The sequence below is a fragment of the Notolepis coatsorum genome (genome assembly GCF_963971535.1).
Source record: "Notolepis coatsorum genome assembly, chromosome: 18".
Lineage (NCBI taxonomy): Eukaryota > Metazoa > Chordata > Actinopteri > Aulopiformes > Paralepididae > Notolepis > Notolepis coatsorum.
The window spans coordinates 94972223-94996724 of NC_140182.1; the positions used below are offsets into that span (position 1 = coordinate 94972223).

Consider the following 24502-nt stretch of genomic DNA (forward strand, 5'->3'; position numbering starts at 1 on the left):
AAATGTCTATATAAATGCTTCTGAAGGGGTAAAACACTGTTATTCTGTTACAGCTGCTGAGCTCTATACTATAGCTAATGTCCATCAATATCTTCCTTTTTAATTAAATAGGTTCAAGAATCGAATCAGGATTGTTAGCAGAGAGAGAGCGAGGGAGGGAGGATGCTGCTAGAGTGGAGCTAACGTTAGCTTGCTGAGGCTAATACATCGACAGGCTGCTAGTGGAGCCAGCTAACGTTAGCTTGCTGAGGCTAGTACATCGACAGGCTGCTAGTGGAGCCAGCTAACGTTAGCTTGCTGAGGCTAATACATCGACAGGCTGCTAGTGGAGCCAGCTAACGTTAGCTTGCTGAGGCTAATACATCGACAGGCTGCTAGTGGAGCCAGCTAACGTTAGCTTGCTGAGGCTAGTACATCGACAGGCTGCTAGTGGAGCCAGCTAACGTTAGCTTGCTTAGGCTAGTACATCGACAGGCTGCTACAGTGGAGCCAGCTAACGTTAGCTTGCTGAGGCTAGTACATCGACAGGCTGCTACAGTGGAGCCAGCTAACGTTAGCTTGCTGAGGCTAGTACATCGACAGTTAACATTACATAAGGTTTTAGCGCAACGTGGGCATTCCAGAATGGCGAGGATGCAAAGCATGTTAGACCATTGGACTCGTCGCAGAGTTTACATTACACATAGAAACTGCGCGACTTGCGAGAGAAGTTGTCACACAGCCTTCAAACGCAGGGTGGAACAGCTAGTTTGCGTCTGTGTATTATGAAATGACAATTGCGCGTTGACACGCCCACTGCGTGAAGCCTTTGTGCTCCTAAATAACTTTTTCCAGTTCGCACATCTATTATGACTAATTCTATCTATTTTTAGGGGCAAATACGAGTGAAATAGTCACGCCCTGGCTGTGGTTACATGACGTCATTGCTATTTTAGAGCTGCTCTACCGGTTACAAGGTATAGTCAAAATCCATACCATAGCGCAAATTCATACCGTTTATACCGTATACCGTTTATACCGTCCACCCCTATGTCAAACTACACAGCTATCACCCCCTTACATCCCCCCTCCCTCTTCTCCCCTACTCTCGCTACCTTACTTATACCCACCCCACCAATGCTCCTCATCTTCCTAGCCCTCTCCACCTGCTCCTAACTACCACACCCTACGGCCAGATTACCATCCCACAAAACTCTCGCATACTTTACCTCACCTAATTGCTCGACAATGAGTTTGGGCAACTCGAGCCTACCTACTTTCCTCACTCCCCTCTCCCCCTCAAGCCTAACCACTATATGAATCACTTCTGCAACATAATTTCCTCCACCCTCGCCTTCTGACCCACTTGAGCTATCGTCCCTCACTTTCTTCCTCTTGCTCTCCTTCCCCTCACTTACCTCCCTCTTCTTCTCCTCCTTCTCCATATCGTCACCACCCGACCCCTTACCCTTGCCCTGGCTATTCTCGCCCCCATTGCTGTCGTTCCTCCCCTTTCCCTCACTTACCCTCCTCTTCTTCCCCACCCTTCTTTCTCACTCTCCTCCCCACTATACTCCATTCTGTCACAACCCGACTCCTTCCCTTTGCCCTGAGACTTGTTGAATATATATAGATACACAAATGTTCTAGAATGTTTGATTATGACAGCATACTGTGACATCACAAATGCTCTAGAATGTTCCATTATGACAGCATACTGTGACATCACAAATGTTCTAGAATGGTTGACTATGACATCATACTGTGACATCATGAATGTTCTAGAAGGGTCTATTATGACAAATAATACGGTTCAATGACTTTATCTAAATCCAATCAATATTCCTAATGCCGTTTCAATGTAAGGTTATAAAAATAAACATATAAACATTCATATAATACAATAACCTAAATATATAGCGTTGGCCCCTCTACAATACACTTACCTAGGATTTGACTTGATTCAACAACAAAGCAGTCGGGGCAATGGCAAGCCGAAAACGGTGGAAAGTGTAGTTATTTGAAGTTTGGATTAATTTTTTTCGACTGAGGTAGGTAGATTACATTTTTAGAGACTAAAGTACCGAAAAAGGGTACCGTTGGGTACCGGTATCGATTCACAGGTACCGGTACCGTATCGGTTCAAATGTGAACGGTACCCATCCCTATTGCTTATGTCCAGAGATTCCAGCTTTGATAACTAAAGTAATGACACTTGACTTACCTGTTATATTATGTTTTGCCTTTTTAAACATGTCCCTTATGACGCTGTCCACGACAGCTGTCACGAGACGCGCACTGAGAGCTGGCCAGTATACCGCGGGACCTTTTATGAAACATACTGATATTTTAACGGGCACAAGACCACTGCACAAGACCCGTGAAAATATATCCATAACAGTTAAATACGCCTATACGGGCTAAATAGTTATGATAATAATAATAATAAATGTAACGAGTGATCCTAATAAAATGTCTATTCGATTCATGCATGTCTGACTGTTAAACAAGTAAAAAAGTATGTAAATATGTTGTTAGAATGGTACAAATATTAATCTGGTGACATTCTTCATAGCATTAACACATTTATTGACCCAGAAAATGTATAGTTTGACACCAAAATTGATCTTCTATGTTCAACATTCTAACAACAAACCCTAACCCAACATTCACATTTTTGGCAGTTGTTAGAATGTTCTACACATTTGTACCACATGCACAAATTTTACATAATTTTGAATCATTGCCTATTAAACCCCCCTTCCCAACAGTTGGGCTTAATGATAATGATACCAATAGAAAGCTTAGCTTCTCTAGTTTACAGGGATACCAATACCTTTGTGTTCGCTCAAATATTGAGCCCGCTATGGACCAAGATATTTATTAATGGGCAGAACCTTGATTTTACATGGCGGCCATCTTGAAATCCATCATGATGACGTGGCCCCTACTCCAAAATGAAAGCTATGATGATGAGGAACACGTGGGGAAAATTTGGTGCTTTTGTCCGGCGTGTCCACATCCTTCTCAAATCTGTGCTAAGCCACCGCACTACAGGTGGAAAGGTTTCACAAGAATAATTATGATTAAAAATAAATAAATATATATATATATATATAAAAAAAAGTGTTTAACAAGGTGCTAGTATAGGGATATTTGGTCACGGTGCTGTTATAGTCAACCAATTGGAGCCATGTTGATTATTCCTTCCATAGGAAAATATATTTAAATGTATTTGTATTTTATTTCGTTTTAGTTTTTTTTGTTATTACAAATGTGTGTGTTTATGGTTGAAAATGTTAGAGATAAATAAAGATCAAATCAAATCTAACTGAATAAGTTATCCCTCTTCTAACAAGAAAGAAAAACGTAGTTTAGCTTTAAACTATATAATGTCATTGCGTCCAGAGATTCCACCTTTGATAACTAAAGTAATGACACTTGACTAGTAATGAAACATGTCCCTTATATCGCCCTGTCCTCCTGGTCGATATTGATAACTGCTGCTAAAATAAAATAAAATAAGTCCCGAGTCGAGACTCTGTGCTGCTCCCAACAAATCCCAATAGTATGCAACTGCAGAGCCGCAGAGCAGGGGCGCTTTCAGGTCCGGTCACAGGCCCGCTCAACAGCGCCCCCCACCCAACGGCTGAATTGCCAATGGCTGAATTGGAGTATTGCACTGTGCAGGCACAGCGGCCCCGCTCTGCGGCTCTGCAGCTGCATGCTATTCGCAAATCCAGCATCCAGCTCCCGCTGCCCAGCCGTCGTTATCAGAACACTACACACATATCATAATGTTTACAGCAAACTGTAGTTGATCACCAGGTATGTTTTTATAAACGTAGAATAATTCATATATATATATGCGAGCACTGACAGTCGGCTAATTGACATTTCCTGTGAAAAAAATAAAATCCTCTCCGTCCCGTTTGCGTCCCAAAAAAGGGGGGGGGGGGGGTGTAATGTCTTTTGTGTCGTTTGTGGTCGTGTTTTTTTTATTTTTACTCTGTATTTGGTATTTATTATTTCTAATTGTCTTGTCATTATTATGATTATTATTGTTGAAGTACTGTCCTGTGATGTCTTGTGTATTATTGTCATCACTGTGTTATGCTGTGTTGTTTAATAAAAAAAAAAAGGCTGGGTTCCTCATTGGCTGGCTTGCTTGTGTGTGCGTGCGTGCGTGTGTGTAAAGGCAGCAGAGGGATTATACTGCCAGTGAGGCTCAGTCCCGCGTGAACACATTGGGGCAGCACTGAACGGACTGGCTGAGGGAGCGTTTTAAAATGACCACACAGCATTTCCAATGAAACGAGGTGCTTTACGACAGTTGCCTGACAGTTGAACTTGACCTTCCAGCTCATTTCACAACAATAGATCGAGAGACGAGGCAGGGGCACACAGATCAGTAAACACACACAGGTGACCACAGCACTGGGACTCTGGTGCGACCCAGTGTTGCAGGCTCACACTAGGGAGGGGGAGGAGGAGGAGGAAGGGGTGGGGGGGCAGTCTCTTACCTGCGTAGCCTGCCGTGTATCCAAATGGGAAAGACCATTAATCTCATGCCTTTTGACAAGCAGTTAGCACAAAATGATGAACACACTACAGTTAGCGGCTCTACATCAGGAAGTGTTAAATGGATCTGACATTTCGACACCTCTCGGCTGATGTAGAGTCAGTTTGTCAATCAATTAGGGGCCCACAGTCATCCAAGAGAGCAGGTCTAATGCCTTGGTGAAATCTAGCGTGGGCTGTGAAAAATAGGACCTCACTCAAGTTAAAGGAACATGCCAACATTATGGGGAATGCACTTACCCTCTTTTCTCCAGAGTCAGCTGGGCTAGCTTTTAGCCGGATAGCTTTCTACTGAACGAATAGAGAGAAATCGGTATCGGGAAATCGGTATCCATAGAGAGGAAGATGCATTTCCCATAATATTGGCGCGTTTCCTTTAAGATGACGAGCGAACAGACTTGTTGAATGTTTAGGGATGCAAAAGGTCCTCGTCTACCAGTTCATTTCACATACAGAATGTAGGACCCCGAGGCGAGCCTGTGGTTAAGTGGAACATGTTCAGCCTACAGTTAGTCGTCTTGTCTTTGACAAGTCTGATGGAACACAACAACATGGCCCAAGACAATAATATGCATGTTGCAAATGCATAACAGGACACCAGGCAAAACAGCATTCAAAACACCCAGTCTGTTGTTAAGTGTGCAACGACAGACAACGCAAACAGACGGGGATGTGCCAGTGTTTTACATAAAGACAGACAGAGAGAGGAACACAAAGGCATCCATCAACAACTGTGTGTTATTACAGTGTTATTGCCTGCTAAACATTGGGTGACCCAATTTTCCACAATTCACGCTACAAAAAGAAGAAATAGTTTTGAGTTAATTAAAAACTGCAAATAAATGTGCATAATATGAGGGGTATTGTCTAGAGCATAAATAATTTAATACAAAATCCTGGTAAACACCATAACTAACGGTGGCTGGAAACTGCAATCCAATATAATTCAAATAGCGTCAGATGGAACCTGCCCATTATCCCTGTTGAGAGACCACTTACAGACGGTAATTGATACTTCACAACCTGCTTCAAATAGCCGAGCCATGCCATACGCACACATCAAACTGTTCCACCAATCATCATTATCCCTCCCAGTCTTGTACAGAACTCAAGCAGGGAAACGGAGATATCTGTGAACAGCACCAAGGAAATACGTTGTATTAAAACCGTGTATTGTAAATATACCCTGTAGTTTTGACTACCGATTCGTCCAAGCATTCCCCGTCAGCCACATGACCACAATACATGACCCTGTGGAACCGTAGAATCAGGTTAGTTCGGGAACTGAGATTTAGGTTTTTCCTGAGGTGGGTGAAGACGAGTGTCAGCCATCTGTGACTCACACATCATAACAGAGCTGGCGGCGGATGTTTACACAGTGATGAACGCCAAAGGCTGTTGGGCTTCCACTTCTTTCAAAACAGATCAGAGTTACACTGATATAATAACAAAAAGACTTAACACTGGACAATCCCATCGTCACTGTCTTGTTTTTTTCTAGCCTCTACGCAATACAATGTGACATTTCCAAGATCAGAATTTAAGCTAGACACTAGGTAATCTTTTTTCCATCCATTTTCTCTAGTGTGCAGCCGCTTGGACTGTAATTTTCAGCCTGGCCTCTTCATCCAGAGGGAAGGAGAGGGCAGCTTAAAGCCTCCTTTGCCTTTTTCCAAACTGGTGAAGATTACCCCTTCTATTACTTTCACTCAAACACAACCAGCTACTGGAGATAACGGCAGCAAACATTAACAAATATAATGTAGATTTTGATTGGGATGCAGTCTGGGAAAATGTTCAGTTATCCTCACACAACCCAGATCACCAACAGATTCACCTAAATTTTATTCACAGGACTTATTTAACCCCTAGACGATTGAATTCAATGGGTCTCAGACCTGACTCTTTATGTACCTTGTGTCCAAACGGCGCCACAGGTACATTTATGCATATGTACTGGGAATGCCCCCGTTGTGAGTTTCTGGGGAAATGTTACATATCAGCTCTCGGACATTTTCTCTTTAACCATACCTGCATCTCCCTCTGTATTGTTATTGAATGATCTCTCTCAATTACCGACCTCTATACAGGTGAAAAGACTCATTTTGGCCGGCCTCACAGCCGCAAAAAAATTGATTGCCTCACGTTGGTTTCACCCAGACAAACTCTGCCCGAAGGTATGGTTTCTCACCTACCTTGATGTGATCTATTTGGAGATATCCACGGCACATGTTGTAGGGGTTAAGGAATCTAATATCGCAATTTGGTTGGCTGCAGTGGCAAAGTTAAAAGAACGCATATAAGTTTGGGAATTTGTTTTGTTTTTATTTTTTTTATTTTTATTTTACTGAATAATGTAATGCGAGTGTGACTCATGTTGAGGTCCTTGGGTGAGCGGGGGGGGGGGGGGAGAACGAGCGAGTGTCCATGTAGGATGATCACTGTACAGTCTGTATCAGTTATTGTCTTGTCATGTGGTGTTAAGTTATTGTCTTGGGAAGTCTTTTTATGTATTATTATTGTATTGTTTGTGATATATGTTTTGTTTCATGTTAAAAAAAATATATATATATATATATATAATGACAGTCAAGAGTCATGTTTATCAAACGTCATCGTTGCCGATACCCAACACTGGCCTCCGGCGTATTTGATTCGGATGCAGAGTGCATGACTACAAAAATGCTAATTATTAAATTTGATAATAGCAGGCGCTAGCACGGTGCACCTCGCGGTGTGAAATCCATCAGAAATGTGAGAGTCGCAGAGAGGGGTGGAATGTGCCGTCAGGGTGCAGTATGACAGCGCTCGCACCACAAGCCACAATCACAGGCGTTTTCTATTTCTTCCGTCTCCGCCGGAGCAGGAAGCAACTCATTAGAATGTGGTGATGAAAGAAGCAAGACTTGCAATTTAGAATCTTAATAAGAGCAGGATTCCTTAACCGCACAATGGAAGAGGGGGGAATGCATTTGTTTTGGTACTCTCAATGATGGATGTAGTATTGCACTAGTTACTGGACAGTGGCCATGGTCTTTCCATTGGGGTTGGAAATTGTATGGTCTGAAACAGTGCATACCTGCTTCAAACCATACAAAGGGGGGGGGGGGGGGATAATTGTCAACAGTTGTGATGACATGGGATAAATTAAACAAAAACAACAACCGTTGTGACAATGATTTGAAAGGGAAGTGAGAGTGAAAGTTAAGGCGATGCATGGATCACAAGTTGCTGCTGGTGTTGAGATGAGTGGAGAGGGAGCCGGTGTCCTGCTGGGAGGTGTGATGGGAACAGGCAGCTCCAGCAGCGCCATTCATCAGCGGGACGGACGGGGACTTGGCAGCCAAGGTGAGTAGGGGGAGTTGTGAAGGGAACCAGGACTCTTTCTCCCACAGCGTTCCATTGGAATGCCCCGTCACCATTCAGCCTCGGGGGGAAGAAGACCTTTGTCTTTGTCTTCGTCTTCGGAGCGTCTTTGTCTTTGTCTACTACTGGCCTGTGGCAGGCCTGGCGGGGAGGAGCCAGGGAGACCTTCCAAGATTTTATTAATCACATGTTTCCTGAGATAGTGGGAAGTTGACTTGAGCTAAAAAAGGAGGGGCGATCAGTTGTTGATCAGAGTCTTTCTACCTAAAGTAAATGGTGCATTTATATAGCGCTTTTATCCAAAGGGCTTTAAAAATATTTGTTCCTCACATTTACCCATTCACTCACACACCGACGGCAGAGGCAACCATGCAAGGTGCCAACCTGCTCATCGGGAGCGGTTAGGGGTTAAGTGTCTTGCTCAATGACACTTTGACATGCTGCCCGGGAGGAGCGGGAATCGAACTGGGAACCTTCCGATCACTAGACGACCGATCGTTACCTCCTGAGCCACTGTCACCCCAAAGTGAAAGGTTAGGAAGACTGGCCTCCAATCCGGTCATGTGGACAGACATGTGTGACGACTTGTAGTAATGAAAGCAAGGGGTGGATTATCACACAGACGTACACTATAACATCGGGTGCAGGGTCCATGTGTCTGGGAAGAGCAGAAAGTATGTGCATCTGTGTCCAGGTCAACAGTGGACTGTCAAGATACAGACAATGTGTAAGTTGTCAGACTCTTCATAGATGCACAAGCTTTTGCAGCACCAAGACATTTAAACTGCCTCAAAGCCAGGGTAAGATAGCAGACCAATCGACACCGCTATCAAGTAAAATGTACACAAACACAATCTTAAAGAAGAGAGGAAGGTTGTTTATCTTAACACTTTCAGTGCCAGGGTCGTTTTTTCCTTTTTTTCCCCCGATTTTAATACCCTATTCAATGTCAGGGAGCTGCATGTTGCCTGTAAAAGGCATACTGGGACTCCGAAGGTGCAGTTCCGGCCAGATCCTCCCAGGCGGCGGTATCGAGCACCCTTTGAGACCTTGTGTCTTGGGCTGTGCGTCGATTATATGGGTCCGGGTAGCTTGAAGCCTTTTTACAACGCATCCGCGTTTCCAGGTTCCCGTTTTGCGCTCTGATTAGGGATGGGTACCTTTCACATTTGAACCGATACCGGTACCGGTACCTGTGAATCGATACCGGTACCCAACGGTACCTTTTTTCGGTACTTTAAAAAAAATTAAAAAAAAAATTAAAAATTATTTTTTTTATTAATTTTTACTTTTTTTTTTTACTTTTTTCTTTTCATGTCAACGTTCACACGCACAATATATGCTTACCTAGGATTTGACTTGATTCAACAACAAAGCAGTCGGAGCAATGACAAGCCGAAAACTGTCGAAATTTTATTTACAGTCGTAAAAAAAAATCCAAACTTCAAATAACTACAATTTCGACAGTTTTCGGCTTGTCATTGCTCCGACTGCTTTGTTGTTGAATCAAGTCAAATCCTAGGTAAGCATATATTGTGCGTGTGAACGTTGACATGAAAAAAAAAAAGTAAAAAAAAAAAAAAAAAAGTAAAAAAAAAAAGATTAATAAAAAATATTTTTTTTTATTTATTTTTTTATTTTTTTTCGGTTTCTCACTTGATTCGATACTCTGTAGTACCGACGTGTTTCGGTTCGGTACCTCAAAAGTACCGAATTCGGTACCCATCCCTAGCTCTGATTGGCCAGGTCATGTGACATGAGCGCCAATCGTGGGACGACAAGTTTCTACACTGGTTAAGCTTAGGCGCTCTTCAAAGTTGGTTAAGGTTAGAGTTTGTCTTAGAGCATGGCGATAGAACGCCAGGTAGTTTGCAGGCTGTTAGACGCGGAAATGGGCAAACACTGCGCTATTGGGCGCACATGTCACATGACCTGGCCAATCAGAGCGCCGGAAACGCGGATGCGTTGTAAAAAGGCTACACGCGTCCGGGTGGGCTCTTTTTCTCCGGGCAAGACGAGCGGTTATAACGCTCGGATTGAGAAGAATCAAATACTCCCGATCCGTGTTTTGTGGTGGATTATGTTGGCGACACGATGGACATCAATACTTGGAATGCCGATCAGATAATTGGAATATTCTTTTTGGGGTACATCCTAGTCAAGATAAGGGCTATATGATATCAATCTTACGTTGATCCAAGAATGTCTTCATTGCGATCCGAGCGTATGTGTGTAACGTTAGTCCATAACGTATTCCGTTGGTGACGATCAAAGCATCAAAAAACTTTCTTTCACATATTGAACGATAGATACTCGATGTCAAATGGGCCATAGTATTGTACCCATAGATATAGAATATAGTTATAGCTCTACAAACAAGGTGACCGTTCCCTATCTAATGGTGGCCTCGCTACAGACGGCTACGGATAATAGCTGGCACCCAAAGTGTTAAGGAATTGGTTTGTTAAAGGGGCACTTCACCAGAAAAAAATGCCGATTTATTTTGCACATAATCTCACACATCCAAAGCAGTTTTGCACACATCATCAATGTCATCAGGGACATTGAAGCATTGAGTTGCGTTAATTACCGCTCAATGAAATGATAAGACAAGGTATTGCTATTTTCCCATCTGCATCGTTTCATGGAGCTGTAATCAACACAACACAAGGATTCAATATCCCTGATGACATCACTGGTGTTCGTATTCAACCTCGTTTACTCTCTGTAAATAACTGTCAAACTAAATTACCGAGTGCAAAACTGTTTTGAGTTTTTGGACGTGTGTGAGAAGTGCCCTTTTAACATGTCAACTATGAATAACGAGCGGGGACACTGGAGAGGCATTGCACTCATGGGGCCGGAACAGTGAACAGAGGCTGCCGTGGCAAATACGGAGTATTGTTCGACACACATTGCAGAGGCTCAACAGCATTACTGCACTGTCCAAAAATGCTGCCCAGTGGCATTCTGAGTGCAAAAAAGAAGAGACTTACTGTTCGTTGATGACAAAGATGCAGTTGTCTTGCGAGGGCACGCCTGAGACAGGATGCCTGCAGGTCACCTTCCGCTCATTGTGGCTGGAAAATATACCAGAAGGGGGACGGGAGAGACAAGAGGGGAGAGAGACAAGAGGGGAGAGAGACAAGAGGGGAGAGAGACAAGAGGGGAGAGAGACAAGAGGGGGGAGAGACAGGGGAGAGAGAGAAGAGGGGAGAGAGACAAGAGGGGAGAGAGACAAGAGGGGAGAGAGACAAGAGGGGAGAGAGACAAGAGGGGAGAGAGACAAGAGGGGAGAGAGACAAGAGGGGAGAGAGACAAGAGGGGCGAGAGACAAGAGGGGAGAGAGACAGGGGAGAGAGAGAAGAGGGGGGAGAGACAAGAGGGGCGAGAGACAAGAGGGGCGAGAGACAAGAGGGGAGAGAGACAAGAGGGGGGAGAGACAAGAGGGGAGAGAGACAAGAGGGGAGAGAGACAAGAGGGGCGAGAGACAAGAGGGGAGAGAGACAAGAGGGGCGAGAGACAAGAGGGGAGAGAGACAAGAGGGGGGAGAGACAAGAGGGGAGAGAGACAAGAGGGGCGAGAGACAAGAGGGGAGAGAGACAAGAGGGGAGAGAGACAAGAGGGGAGAGAGACAAGAGGGGCGAGAGACAAGAGGGGAGAGAGACAAGAGGGGAGAGAAAAGGGGTAAAGTTAGAGAGCACCACAGTCACTTAAAACTGTCAACACCGATAAGCCTGCCTGTCAACATCCCTGTTCCACGCGGACACGCTGGATGAATAGGCTGCTTGTGGCCGTGAAAAACCTCATCCCGTTTGAGAACTCAAGCTGTCAGAAGTCGAGGGCATTCTTCAACAGCAAAACATGGCTGAGAGGATAACTTTGCATGGGTCGAGGTTAGGGTTGGAAATAGGAATGCAGGTGTGTGTGTGGAGGACAGCGCAGATACACATTAATCTGCAGCGATCGTGGGGTGGGGTGGAGGTGGGCTGAGGGGAAAGACAACCAAACAAAAGCCACTGCGCCAGTCCGGCGTCCACACAAACACCACCCCACAGAACGAGACTTTGAAGTGGAGCAATAAAGTGAGGGGAAAGCCTTTGTGTGCCTTTTTAAAAAGCACTTCCTTTCATTTGTCTGAGAGAAAACGCAAGGACTCCAAGGAGAAACAAAGCAATACCCATCATTACATAAATCAGGCCTAACAACGGATCCCTTCACTGCACAATAGACATGCAAGCAATTCTCCTCTAGAAAAAAAGCCATTCCACTTCACACCAGTAGCCCCTCGCTTGGCTTCCACAGACCGTTCAGAACAGAGAGGGATACAGACCTGGAGTGGTGAGTGGTCGTGAACTTCAACATCTTGGAAGCTCCAGCGGAGCAGGAGACACTCGACTGGTAAAAGCGTCCGGTCGACCTGGTTATATTCCAACCCGACTTTATGATTATTATGGCAAGAGCTAATTCTGAGCCGGGTCTTCTACGGGCTCAAGGAGACTGCCCTGCTGTTGCCCAGCCGTTAGTCTGATCACACTGAACGCAGAGGCTGCCACCCACCCAGCCTGTGGTCCAATTACAGCCTCCTAGTCACTTCCACACACTAACGTGATTAGAGCACCGGGGCACAGACCACACAGAGCCCAGAGAGGAGGAGCACAGCCATGCTGGGACATCAACAGCAGCAAGGACTGGCCAGTGCTCTGTGAAGGGCCTGTGGGCCCGAGGGCTGGGTCAATTGCCCTGCTGTGGAATTACCGGCTCTACTGCTCCATGCCACCATTATCAAACCATAAATCAAGCCCTGGTTTACAACGCTAATTTGCAAGGCAAGAAGTGACCCTGGAGTCTGGGGGACGAGTTGGCTCTTGGTGGGAAACCTGTTGATCAACTTTCTCTCCCCCAATATACAAGTTAGAACCACAGATATTTGATTAACTTGTTTGCAGTGGGGAGATCAGTTTTTGCCTGGTGGCGTGGTGTGTTTATGGGCATGGACTGAGCAGCAGATAGCAATCTTTACCCCCTATGACAGAATTATTCTACATTTCAACTCACTTGGCCTGGGCAATGAACATAAAGAGAGCCCGGCAGCTACAACGGCCCAAGAATAACACTGCTTTTAAACATGGGCTACTCATGTACCGAAATCAGCAAATAGTAAGTCTGGAATAAGGGGTTGAATTTCAGTTTCGCCTGGAGAGCGGCCCTCTCCCTAGCTCCAGTCTATAATTACTGGAGGCATTGTTGGCAGCAGTGCGTTCTGTGCGGTATTGGGGCAGACTAGCGGCACCATTTGTCTCTGGTATCCCTTCACACATGCCTAAACTGCTCTCTGCACGTGGGCTGACTTCAGCATGGAGCGCAGAATGCTAGGTCTGGACGGATGTGGGTGCACACAACGCCTGGTGGATGAAAGAGTGATGCAAATGAGGAACCAGAATGATTGAACACAATGCATCACTTTTATGCGCTAGCTGCAGCTTTGCGGTTGGCTTCAAACTCTATTACAGGCCAAAGGAAGGGTTTCCTAATGACCTGCAGGCTGCCCGGGCTATTTCTGTGTTTAAAAGGCATGACCAACATTGCTCCAGTATATACACTGACAGGTATATTAGACACTACCTTTACTGACCACTAATGCTTATGTAAGACACTGACCTTCCCAACTCCATCTGCCATGCATGCTTCCGCTGCGATAAATCAAAATGAACTCTTACAGTGTACTCTGGAGAGCAAGTATATACAAGCTGAAGGAGATAAGAACAGCATGAACCAGGGGAGGAAAGAAAATGAGACAGGCATTAAGAACCCGGGCAATTCACAATGGTGTTGTCAGGACTCAGGATAATAAAAAAATGTATTAAAAAAAGGGCTGCCATTTTACTGTGCTCTGGGTGCACAGCCCCGAAAGGCACAAGGCCCTTATCTCAGTTGATTCAAATAGTAGATTCATCTTCGCTGCTGCTACTTGTGATCATACACCAGATATGAGAATTGCTGCAGCATCTGCTGTTAATGAATGTGTGACGTGCAAAAATTGATTGCAATATAGATCACACTGGCAGAATAGCTGTAAAGCCTTCAAAGCTCTCAGTTAAGACACCGCTTAAATAACGAACAGCCAGTATGATTTCTCTCAGTCCTCGGTGACCGCTATAAAACCAAAAGGCCCTCCCGATGTTAACTAAGTTTTTGCAGATGTGTTGATTGACATAAATGCCAGGCCAGTGTTTTTAAGAGGCAGTAGCGTGAAAGCACATCAAAAGGTTGAGTCTATGTAAGAAAATGGAAGCTATTTGAGAAGGTCCTCAGCATTCCCAACGTGATCCATGTGACATGGCAGAACAGTCTTAAACCCCAGCGGAACATATGGGGCTGTGAAGTAACCTCACGGCTGTAGTTTCTTTTTATTGGCTATAAGAAGGAGGAAGATCATAAGAGACAAGAAAAAAAACTCCCTTTAGAGGAGCAATCTAATTTCATTAGGCACCAGCCAGATGCAACCGAGAGCATCCCTGCCCACCACCACCACCACCACCACCCGACAAATAGTAGGGTAAGACAACATAATCAAATCACACTGATATGACATTTATTCTAATAGATTCCAGGGCCTCCATACGAGAGTCAGCACATAATAGCAAACATGACAGCAGGACCATGTTATCAAACATAATTTAAGATGGAGAATGTGTGGGCTGGTTGGGGGGGGGGTCTCCATGTCTCATACCCACAAGGTCCGTCTGCACAGCGACAATAAACACTACTGTAATACATCTCTGTAGCCATTGTAGAATGAAAATAATACATCGACATGGAACTGTTGCAGGATCAAAATGAGATCTCACTACTAGGGAAAACCTGTATTTATAAGGGAGTGTGTGTGTTTTATCAACTTGTGTTGCCTAACTTAGCCTACAACACCATTTAAAATAGTCACGCATGCATTAAAGGATGTGGTCTGTGGTCACCATTATACAAATTAAGGTAGCCTAAAGCCACAGACGCTGTACAGTAGGGGGAGCATCTGGTAACACTTTCCAGGCTAATAGAGGGCAGAAACCTCCCCGGCTCCTCCTCGTGGTTGAGCCTTTCTTCTTGTTTTGTAGCCCACTTGGAGAGAGTGGGTTGGGGGGGGGGGGACAGCGGGAGGCTCCTTGCCCCTTGACCTCAAAAGAGCTGAGGGGGAGGGAGAGCAGCAGTAGGAGCTGTGTTGGAGCATGACCACCCTGCAGGGTGGTGGGTTGGGCAGTGCTCTGGGTTCTAGGCTGTCCTGTCCTCCATCATTAGCAGTGAGCACTGGTAATGAAGAGCTCAGAGCCTGGGGGTCAACAATCCTATACTCCTCCATCCGTACAACCAGGAATGCTCAACTTTTGAGGACTGTTCAACTTTTATAAGAACGTCCCCTTGGACCCCAGCACCACAGCGCTGGGGGGGGGGGGGGGCCCTACACCAGGCTAATCTGTGTAATTATTTTGCTTGGAAAGCTAAGCAGAGCCTTGAAGCAGACTGCTTTGATATGGTTTTGAGGAGAGTGGTATTTTGCTTAGAATTCCACAAAATGTATTTCATCTGGGAAGTCAAAATACTTCCGTTTTAAACTCACAGAAATGCCACTTTGCTTTTGGTATTCAAATACTACTATAAATTATTATTTTAAACACATCAAGATTACGAATCACGTTACACAACAGGTTTCTTAATTGTATGATAATTATGTTTCACGGTTTGGTGACTGCAGTTCATTAAAAACAAAACGAGGCTGGGGGACTTAACTGGGGTTCTGAACTCCTTAGGGGGCTTTCTCACTAACCATTCGGGGTCGAATCACAGCCCGATCGCACCAGAAAAGGGTGTGTCCGTCCTACTGAGAACGCTCCCCCGCGTCCCCGGGGATGCTGATCGCTCCAAACCTGGACCGCTGAAATAGGTGGTTCCGGGTGCGCGCCAGTGGCACCACTTTCCAGTTTCCACCACTGTGTGTTAAAACTCTTCCTGTGTTGACGTTAGAACGTGACATCATCGCCTACGGCAAGCTTACACGCTCAAAACGCAAACCGTAAACAGAACCCGGAGCGCACCAAGACTGCAGTGTGTACGCAAACTAGAGGGGGGAGAAGTTCGCACCCAAGGACGGAACGGAGCTGATTCGACCCTGAATGGCAGTGAGAAAGCCCCCTTACTGTTGAAAACATTATTTTTCACGGTAATCAAAACAAGCACTCCCTAAAACGAGCCTATTAATTTAAAAGCATACATCCATTAACACTGTCTGCCAGGCATTGTACCCATCCTTATGCCCAGTCTGCCAGTGCTGTAACCCTATGGAGATGTTTACCTTCTTTGCAGGGCTATAACTTTTTAAATATTATAGCTATATTATATAGACATTACTATGGCCCATTCAACTTCGGGTATCTATCGTTTAGGATGTGGGAACGTTATATTTTTTCATTCATACATTGTCGTGTTAATACCGTTGTGAATATAAGTATGTTTTTAAGGTTTTCTGCAGTCATTCCTAAAACGCGAGTTATAGGCCCTGATGCATATGATAGATTATCGATTGGCGTTTCTTTCCTATACACGCTATATTAAAAATCGGGCTGAAAATAACGTTAGATTCATCTTACCGTTTGCCGATGAGACTGCAGGAAAAATATTCCAATTATTTGACGTCGATCTGCTAGATCCATTTCCCGTTTGTATGACGCAATAAACGCCGAAATCATATTGATTATTGCATTTCGAAAGCTATCCCAATGCACTCAAGTGTGTATCTAGATCCACGCTACAAGATATTACTGCCGGAGGATTCTCCCAGATGCACCGAGCGCCACTTCCGGTTTGGCTTGGAGTGTAACTCGCCCGACATCCACTAGGCGGCGGTATTGAGGCGTTGCAATATCAGAACAGGGTCCAGCTGCAGCAGCGGAGGGAGGCTGGATGAATTATGAAAAATTTTATATTGATCCCAAAAAACGAGTTAACTCGTTTCTGGCGCACAACGCATGGCGGGCAGTAACGAGTATACTCGTTTTTGGCGCACAATGTGTTAAGAACAGATCTACCTTACCTGTACTGCAGATTGATATTTTGGACATATTTTAAATGTAGAGGGTAAACAACATGTACAGCACTAGATGTATGCCTAGTATTTGGGAAATTATTCCTAAAACATAGGGGGGTATATTTTCTTCCTTATCTCAACTTATTTTTTCCACATCAATGGAGTTAAAGAAGATAAAACCACATTTGTTTGTGTCAATTCCGTGGGGGGTTCCCAAGGGATAAAAAAAGAAAAGAGGAACATGTAACTAAGCGTTGCTTAGTGACCAATATTTGCCATCTTTAGTTCAGATCGATGGAAAAGCAGAGATTGTTTTCTTTCGTTTTTTTGTTTCATTATTTATAGTTTGCATGTCTGCACATTTCATTGAACAAAATATGTTTGTAGAGACATTATTTTTCAAGTGCAGTTCCTTCCCTTCACAAATATATATATACAGTACATATTCTATAATTGACTCAAAAGATCCTAGAACTTAAAAAATGCTTCCGAATCCGATACCAATGTTGGTATACTGCTCAATTAGTCACAAGCAATGTGTAATCAGACTAGTGTCTGATACAGTAATGTGTGCAGTAGTTTAATATACAACAGGACAAGATCACGGTCAAATTCTGCCTCGAGTTGGTTGGGACAGCATAACTTTCTTCACTGGCTGGACCCCCCTTACAGATCCTCTCTCAGCCTGAAGGTCAACTGGAGATATTTTTGGATCACAAATGCCATTTCCCCATGTCGTGTCATAACAAGAAGATGCTTTCCTTGCTAGTTTGCGTGTTCTGCAAGCCAACACCATGGATAAGATAAAACATCACGATGCTGAGGTGCCATTAAAGTGCTTTCAAAGGGTGATCTTAGATCTCTGTAGTGAGCCAGATGCAGCGGCGAACACATGTTTGCTCAGCCCACAGAGTCACGCTCCCATGTGACTCCCTCCAATTCTAATTCACACTCCATGCTGTTCCGCACTCCACCTCCCTTCAGAGCTCATCAGCCATTGAGGACCGGGCCTCTCTTTGCCCTCGCAACTTCTAAAAATACACACTGCTTCACCGCAGTAAATTGATTTTTATTATTTTTTTATTGAAAGCCTTTCAAGCATCTTTAAGGCTTCTAATGAGTGTGGTCCTGCTGAGCAGAAATGATTTGAGGCAATCACTAGAGGCCAATTTCCCTGAGATACGATCTGATAAGTGATAATCCCATATTCCAATTTTATCTAGCCCACTTAGCCCATGCCTAGCCTGTATCTAAAGAAGTTACACCGACGTGCATTCATTTAGGGTATTTCTACAGTGACATTTCAAGTAGTTTAACAGTTAACTGGTACTCTATAATTATGACAAACAAATGATGACTTAAGCTTGAAACTAAGATGACATACACGGTCTACATACAAGATCATAATGATAGCCGACCCAACAACTTTTCATAAACACAACAACGCATCACAATGATCACACCCTGTCCAGCTTCTCACAAAAACATGACAGCAAATCTCTGAAAACAAAGCCTTTCATCAGGAATTAGTTCTCTTGTTAATGCATATCAATCCAATTACACAGGGGGGGGGGGAGAAACGTGGTCACAACATTAGCCAAAGGCCACAGAGTACTGGGTGAAGCTTCAGCTTACGGTCAGGTGTAGCAGTGTAGTGGGAAGGGAGAATGGGACTGCAATGGGATGCCTCGATACCACATGGGTTTGAATAGCCCCATCATCACAAAAACCGGAGCTGAATAGGCAGAATGCAGTGTGTAAGGGGGGTGTGGGGAGAGATGGGAATAAAAGGCAGCAAGAGAAAAGAGGGGAAAAGATAGAATAGGGCAGGGGGCGGGGGTTGTGGTGCCGGTGGGGGGGGGGGGGGGGGGGGCACACAGAAAATGCAGTGCTGTTCTATGAAGTAATGTGGCATCGCAAAGCTGACAACCTGGACTCACTTGGAAATTATTATTGTCATGAATCAGGTGGCAAACCTGGAGTAGGGTTGGTTTGACAATCGCATCGTCCATCATCGATGGCTGGCAGCCATTGACCACTGAGCCCAACATCATGATTTATTTATTTTTTATTCACTGGTACATTCTGCAGTTACATCACTATGAGTAGTATTTAAAATAATATTAAAGTACCTTTTATAGGAGTAGCCAATAAGACAGTAGACATCGCCCAACCCTAACCTGTTCCACACGACCAGTCTTCCTGCTGAATGCACAGAGTAGTCTGCAGGCAGGACACGCTTTGACTTTTAACTTAGACCTTCTCAGGGCGGCTGATTGGCGCAGTGGGCAAGGCACTCGCCTCTAACGCAGGATACGCTGGGTTCGAGCCCAGCTCTCGGCGTTGCTACCGGCTGGCCGGTCGGTCGTTCATACTAACACAATTGGCAAGTGTTAGAGGGTGGGAAAGCCGGTGGGTGGGGATTTGACGTTGTGGACAGCGACTCCTACAGGTCGGTTTGGTGACGCCGGTGCGACGGAAGCAGGAAGTGACAGGGGCAGCGTGAGCCTCCCACGCGTTACTCCCCGCCACTGAGAGTTCAAGCTGCTGCGGCGAAAAGATGCGACAGGCTGCCTCCTCGTGTACCGAAGGGTAGGCTTGGGCGGTATCATTTTTTCATACCGTCATACCTTGCTGACATAATACCCCGGTATACGGTGTATGACGGTATGACTTTCATTTTCATCAGCGCGGGGGGGAGGGGGGGGGGGGGGGGCAACCCGTGTTACCAAGTAAACAAATCATAACGATGGCCAGTTAGCCCGCAGCATCCTAGTGCTAGTAACGTTAGCACTCAGAACGGTAGCCAGAAGCCCGCAGCATCCTAGTGCTACCATCGTTAGCTCTCAGAACGGTAGCCAGAAGCCCGCAGCATCCTAGTGCTAGTAACGTTAGCTCTTAGAACGGTAGCCAGAAGCCTGCAGCATCCTAGTGCTACTATCGTTAGCTCTCAGAACGGTAGCCAGAAGCCTGCAGCATCCTAGTGCTACTATCGTTAGCTCTCAGAACGGTAGCCAGAAGCCTGCAGCATCCTAGTAACGTTAGCTCTCAGAACGGTAGCCAGTTAGCCTTCAGCACCCTAGTACTAGTAATGTTAGCTCTCAGAACGGTAGCCAGTTAGCCTGCAGCACCCTAGTACTAGTAACGTTAGCTCTCAGAACGGTAGCCAGTTAGCCTGCAGCACCCTAGTACTAGTAACGTTAGCTCTCAGAACGGTAGCCAGTTAGCTCGCAGCACCAGCAACGGTAAGCGTGTCTCATTTAATTTCCACCACTGAAGCGGGTTTTCCCCTATCGATTGCGTCCTCCTGTGTGTAGACAACCAGCTCTGCATGTGCTCGCTCCACTAGTGAGGACTGGTCTCGCCCTCTGCTGGCGCGTGCTGTGTGTGCACTACAACCAATGCCGTCCCTGTCAAAACTCTGTTTCAGTGTAATAGAAACTGAAACGCATCTGTGATTTTGACGGTATAGATTTTCAATACCGTCGGTATTTCTAAATACCCTGGTATACCGTAATACCGTCATACAGCCCAAGCCTACCGGAGGGGACATGTGATGCAAGGCTTCTATCCTCACTACAACCGACCTGTGGGAGGCATAGTCTAGCAACGTTCAAGACAGGGGAGGGAAGAATTGGATACACGAAATTGGGATGGGAGAAAAATAGAAAATGGGGAGAAAAAGTCTATAAACTTAGACCTTTTTACTCAGCCCAGCGGGGGGAAAGAGCGACCCATTCATGCCACAAATCAGATTCTGCACAAACAATTCAATTAGTAGACATCCTGATGCAGCTGTGACAATCTGCATAGTGTGTCAAGGTCACACAGCTGAACAAGCAATTTCTGGATTTTTCATGGAACCACCATTCCCCAAAAGGCAAAACAATACACTGACTCGAAATGTAGGCAAAGATATAGGGGCTGGAACAAGCAGATGTCGAGGGGCAAATATCCTGCCTCCATTCTGACTACTGCAACGCTGACCAACCAGTCATTTCCAACCAGAATTTGGGAAACGGTTGCTTAAAAGGCATATTTGTGTAACGGAACAAACATATTCAATATTATACAAATCGTATATCTCTACTTTCCATCTCCACAATCGGTGTAAGCCTCCCCTAGTTAGCCATTCACTGTTCACTTTCAGGCAACAATAAAGACAACAATGGGTTTTCTCTCTCAGTATGGCTCTCATGGCAGAGGCATAGAAGAAGCCCAAGGGGAAGACTGTTAAAAGTGTATTGATTTGTCTAATCTTCTCTGCACAGTGCACATGCATTTCCTTTTGCCGTCATCACCATGGTGCAAGAGGTGCTCCCTCTGCACAGACATCCTTTAATTGTAATTTCCAGTGCCCTTCATCGATTCAAATCATTGTCTGTTTTTATCTGTGGGATGTATCATACTCCAAAACTGAGATGGGATGGTAAGCTTTGGGGGCAAATTTGTACCATACAAAAACATGCATGATTTAGCCAACAATACAAGTACAACTCAGGACCTTTTCAGGGTCAATGCCAAATAAGTTAAGATATTCCTTTATTAATCCCATTGGGGAAATTCGGTAATATATCTGGTCACGGTCATTCAGAACAACCGACTGAGTTGTTTGGAATTACCCTACTTTCTACACTTAACAAAATTAATACCAATGACGAGAATAAATAAATACCAATGACAAGAATAATAATTACCAATGATGAGAATAATATGAGTTTGATTATTTTTTAAATGTAGTGTTCTTCAGTACAGAGAGTAGGCCATTCTGAACACAGTCCCATTGGGTTGTACTCAATGACCAGTTGTTCGTCACTGACCCTTAGCCAAGGTCCACTCCTTTAAATATTGCTGTCATACTGTATAACTGCATCTGTGTGGATGGGTGTGAGATGGGTGGGTAGGTGTAGGCCATGGTAAAGAAGTAGGACAGCACATAATGGTTGTGGCTCTGAATACCCCAGGTCTGGTAATTTACATGGATTTACATTTAGTCGTTAGGCTGACGCTTTTATCCAAAGCGACTTACAAATTTTGTCAGCAGGAGGGGTTACACCTCTGGCGGCTAAAAGGGTGAATGGTATTGTTCATCGAGTAGTGCCAAGCTTGAGTGCTACACTCCGAGCGCATAGTCGTATAGATATTAGCATAGTAGGTAGTAGTATAGGTATAGTAGTAGGACATAGTACATAATAGTAAAATACAGTAAGAAGGTACGTTTTTTTATATTTGATATTGGTTGAAAATGTGTTTTTTTAGTCGATGGAGGAACATTGGGTGTGTTTCAGCTGTCCTGACTGTGGTGGGGATATCATTCCACCACCGTGGAGCCAGGACAGCTTCGTTTTGATGACCTTCCCACGATTTCTCTTGTTCACATTGCTAAAAGATAACTTGTGTACAAAAGGCTACAATAGAGGCCTTGTGCGGAGTTATCTTTCTTGTGGTATGGCTGCCTGTAACCATTGGTAGCGACTTTCAAAAGAAAATGCCTCATTTCTATGCAGAGGTAGAGTAGATAAAACACTAGAAAAGCACGATATTACTGTTCTACTGTGACTTGTTTACAAGATCCAGTAGTAAGTAGGTGTGGGAATCACCAGTTTCATCATGATACGATACGATATCGATTCTTTGGACAACGATACGATATTTGCCGATATCACAAAGTCTCTCACGATACAATACGATACGATTAGATTCAGGTGCCTGCGATCGATATGAGATGATATCATATGCCCATTTAACACAATCAGTTATGAGACTCGCCACAGGATTTTCAAAATAAGAGTATCGATATGAATCGATCTTATTACATCGCATCGATCCGATCGTTGATAATTACATCGATGTATCGATCTGGATCGATGTATCGTCCCACCCCTAGTAGTAAGGCAAATTATTATGTTTTTGTTGATATATTTCTCATCGATCAACACATAGCAACCATTGTTTAGCACACAGCAACCGTAGTCTCTTCCAATGCCATGTACAAAATAATGGATGCCATGCAGCGACGTTGGAAGACAAGAGCACTACACAGACATTCTGTGCAAGGCCTCGATTGAATAAGTGGTTTCAAATGTGTAAAAGACATTCAACTTTATTGGAGGGAAATGGAACCGAAGAGGCCTATATGTTGAATATGTGCTCTGGCCAAATCACATTATTTGCTTTAGAGCACATCTCCATGGAGACGGCAGGAGGTAGTAGTGCCATGTGCTGCCGTCCTCATCCCCATCAGAGTGGGAAGGTGAAGGCCAGTTTTAAAACAGAGCGCCTCTGTGACACCTTGTGATCCTGCCCCTGAGGTTTAGTGAGAATCACGTGAAGGAGTAGTAGGGAGGGGTCTGATTTGGAGAAATCTAAATGGTGTACCGTGTCACGGTCATATAGATAACACTGGTGGGATATCAATCACAAAGTAACAACCTGTTTCAAATTTCATCATGATCGCACAAGCCGTTGCTGAAGTGCTGAATGTTTTTAGTTGTGAGAATACAAAACTACCATGAGGCCAAATGACTCAAATTCATAGGCCTCCTTGCTATTATAACAAACATATTTGAAAGTGTGGTGTAAATTGGACAAAATATGTTGTTCCCCAGGTGCCACACAGCAAGTTTTGTGAGAACCAAGTTAACGGCCTGGGGGGAGTAGAAAAATAATAGGGAAAAAATCAATAGGGTTCTTCTTCCTCTAGGGGTCATGAATGTGCACTGCTAATTTGAAAAGGTTTTAATAAAAGTTATTTGAGTTATCACATTCACTGACGGAAACTGTGACAGTGTCGGCAGATGCAGTGACGGACACAGCAGCAGTCAGGGGTGAATCTATAATAACTATATAATTACAGGAAAGGAAGCTGAAATGGTTAAACTATTGTGAAAAGTAGCTACTGGGGAGCCAATGGCGTGCACTCTTTTCTCCCATCAGAAACCAAGTACTTCAGCCTACAGAAGCTGAATATTTGATAGGTCATTGCAGGGGATGGATGAGCTAAAAGATGGGGTTGGACACCTCGCTCCAGTTTCCACCGTGCCACTGGTTGATCTCATTCCACCCTGGCCAACACGCCCTCTCCTTCCAGACGCTCTCTGCTCCGTCAGTGAGAGCTGGGGCTTCAAGGAGCCAACCCTGGGGAGAACAGCAGCAGCCTTCCTCCCCAAACAGAGCAAAGGTCCAGGAGTAATTGAGCTGAAGTCGCATGGATGGGCTGATATCGGTGCTTCTGTAACGGAGGTACCGCAGTCTATCCACAGTCACGAGGTACAAGTCGTGAAGTGGCTGTGGACGTTAAGCGGTACTGCAAGTAAAACTCACTCCCCAGAGGCATCCAGACCCGGAAGCAAGAAGTGAATTCACTTCTTGCTTAGTGGTCTGTGATGCCGCCCGCGACGCGGGCGTCCGGGGTTCAACTCCCACTCAGGGCGATCCCTTAACAGGGGTCGAATCGACTAAAACACAACGCAGACAAGATCACACCGGCTACACTTCTAC

General features: G+C 44.8%; 1 protein-coding gene across 1 annotated transcript in view; it reads right to left on the minus strand.

Moving 5' to 3' along the window:
• Positions 1-24502, minus strand: part of plekha5 (pleckstrin homology domain containing, family A member 5) — a 202454-nt gene that overhangs the window by 76417 nt on the left and 101535 nt on the right. The window contains 1 exon segment of the mRNA XM_084335472.1: positions 10923-11006. Coding sequence (XP_084191598.1) covers positions 10923-11006 — 84 coding nt within the window.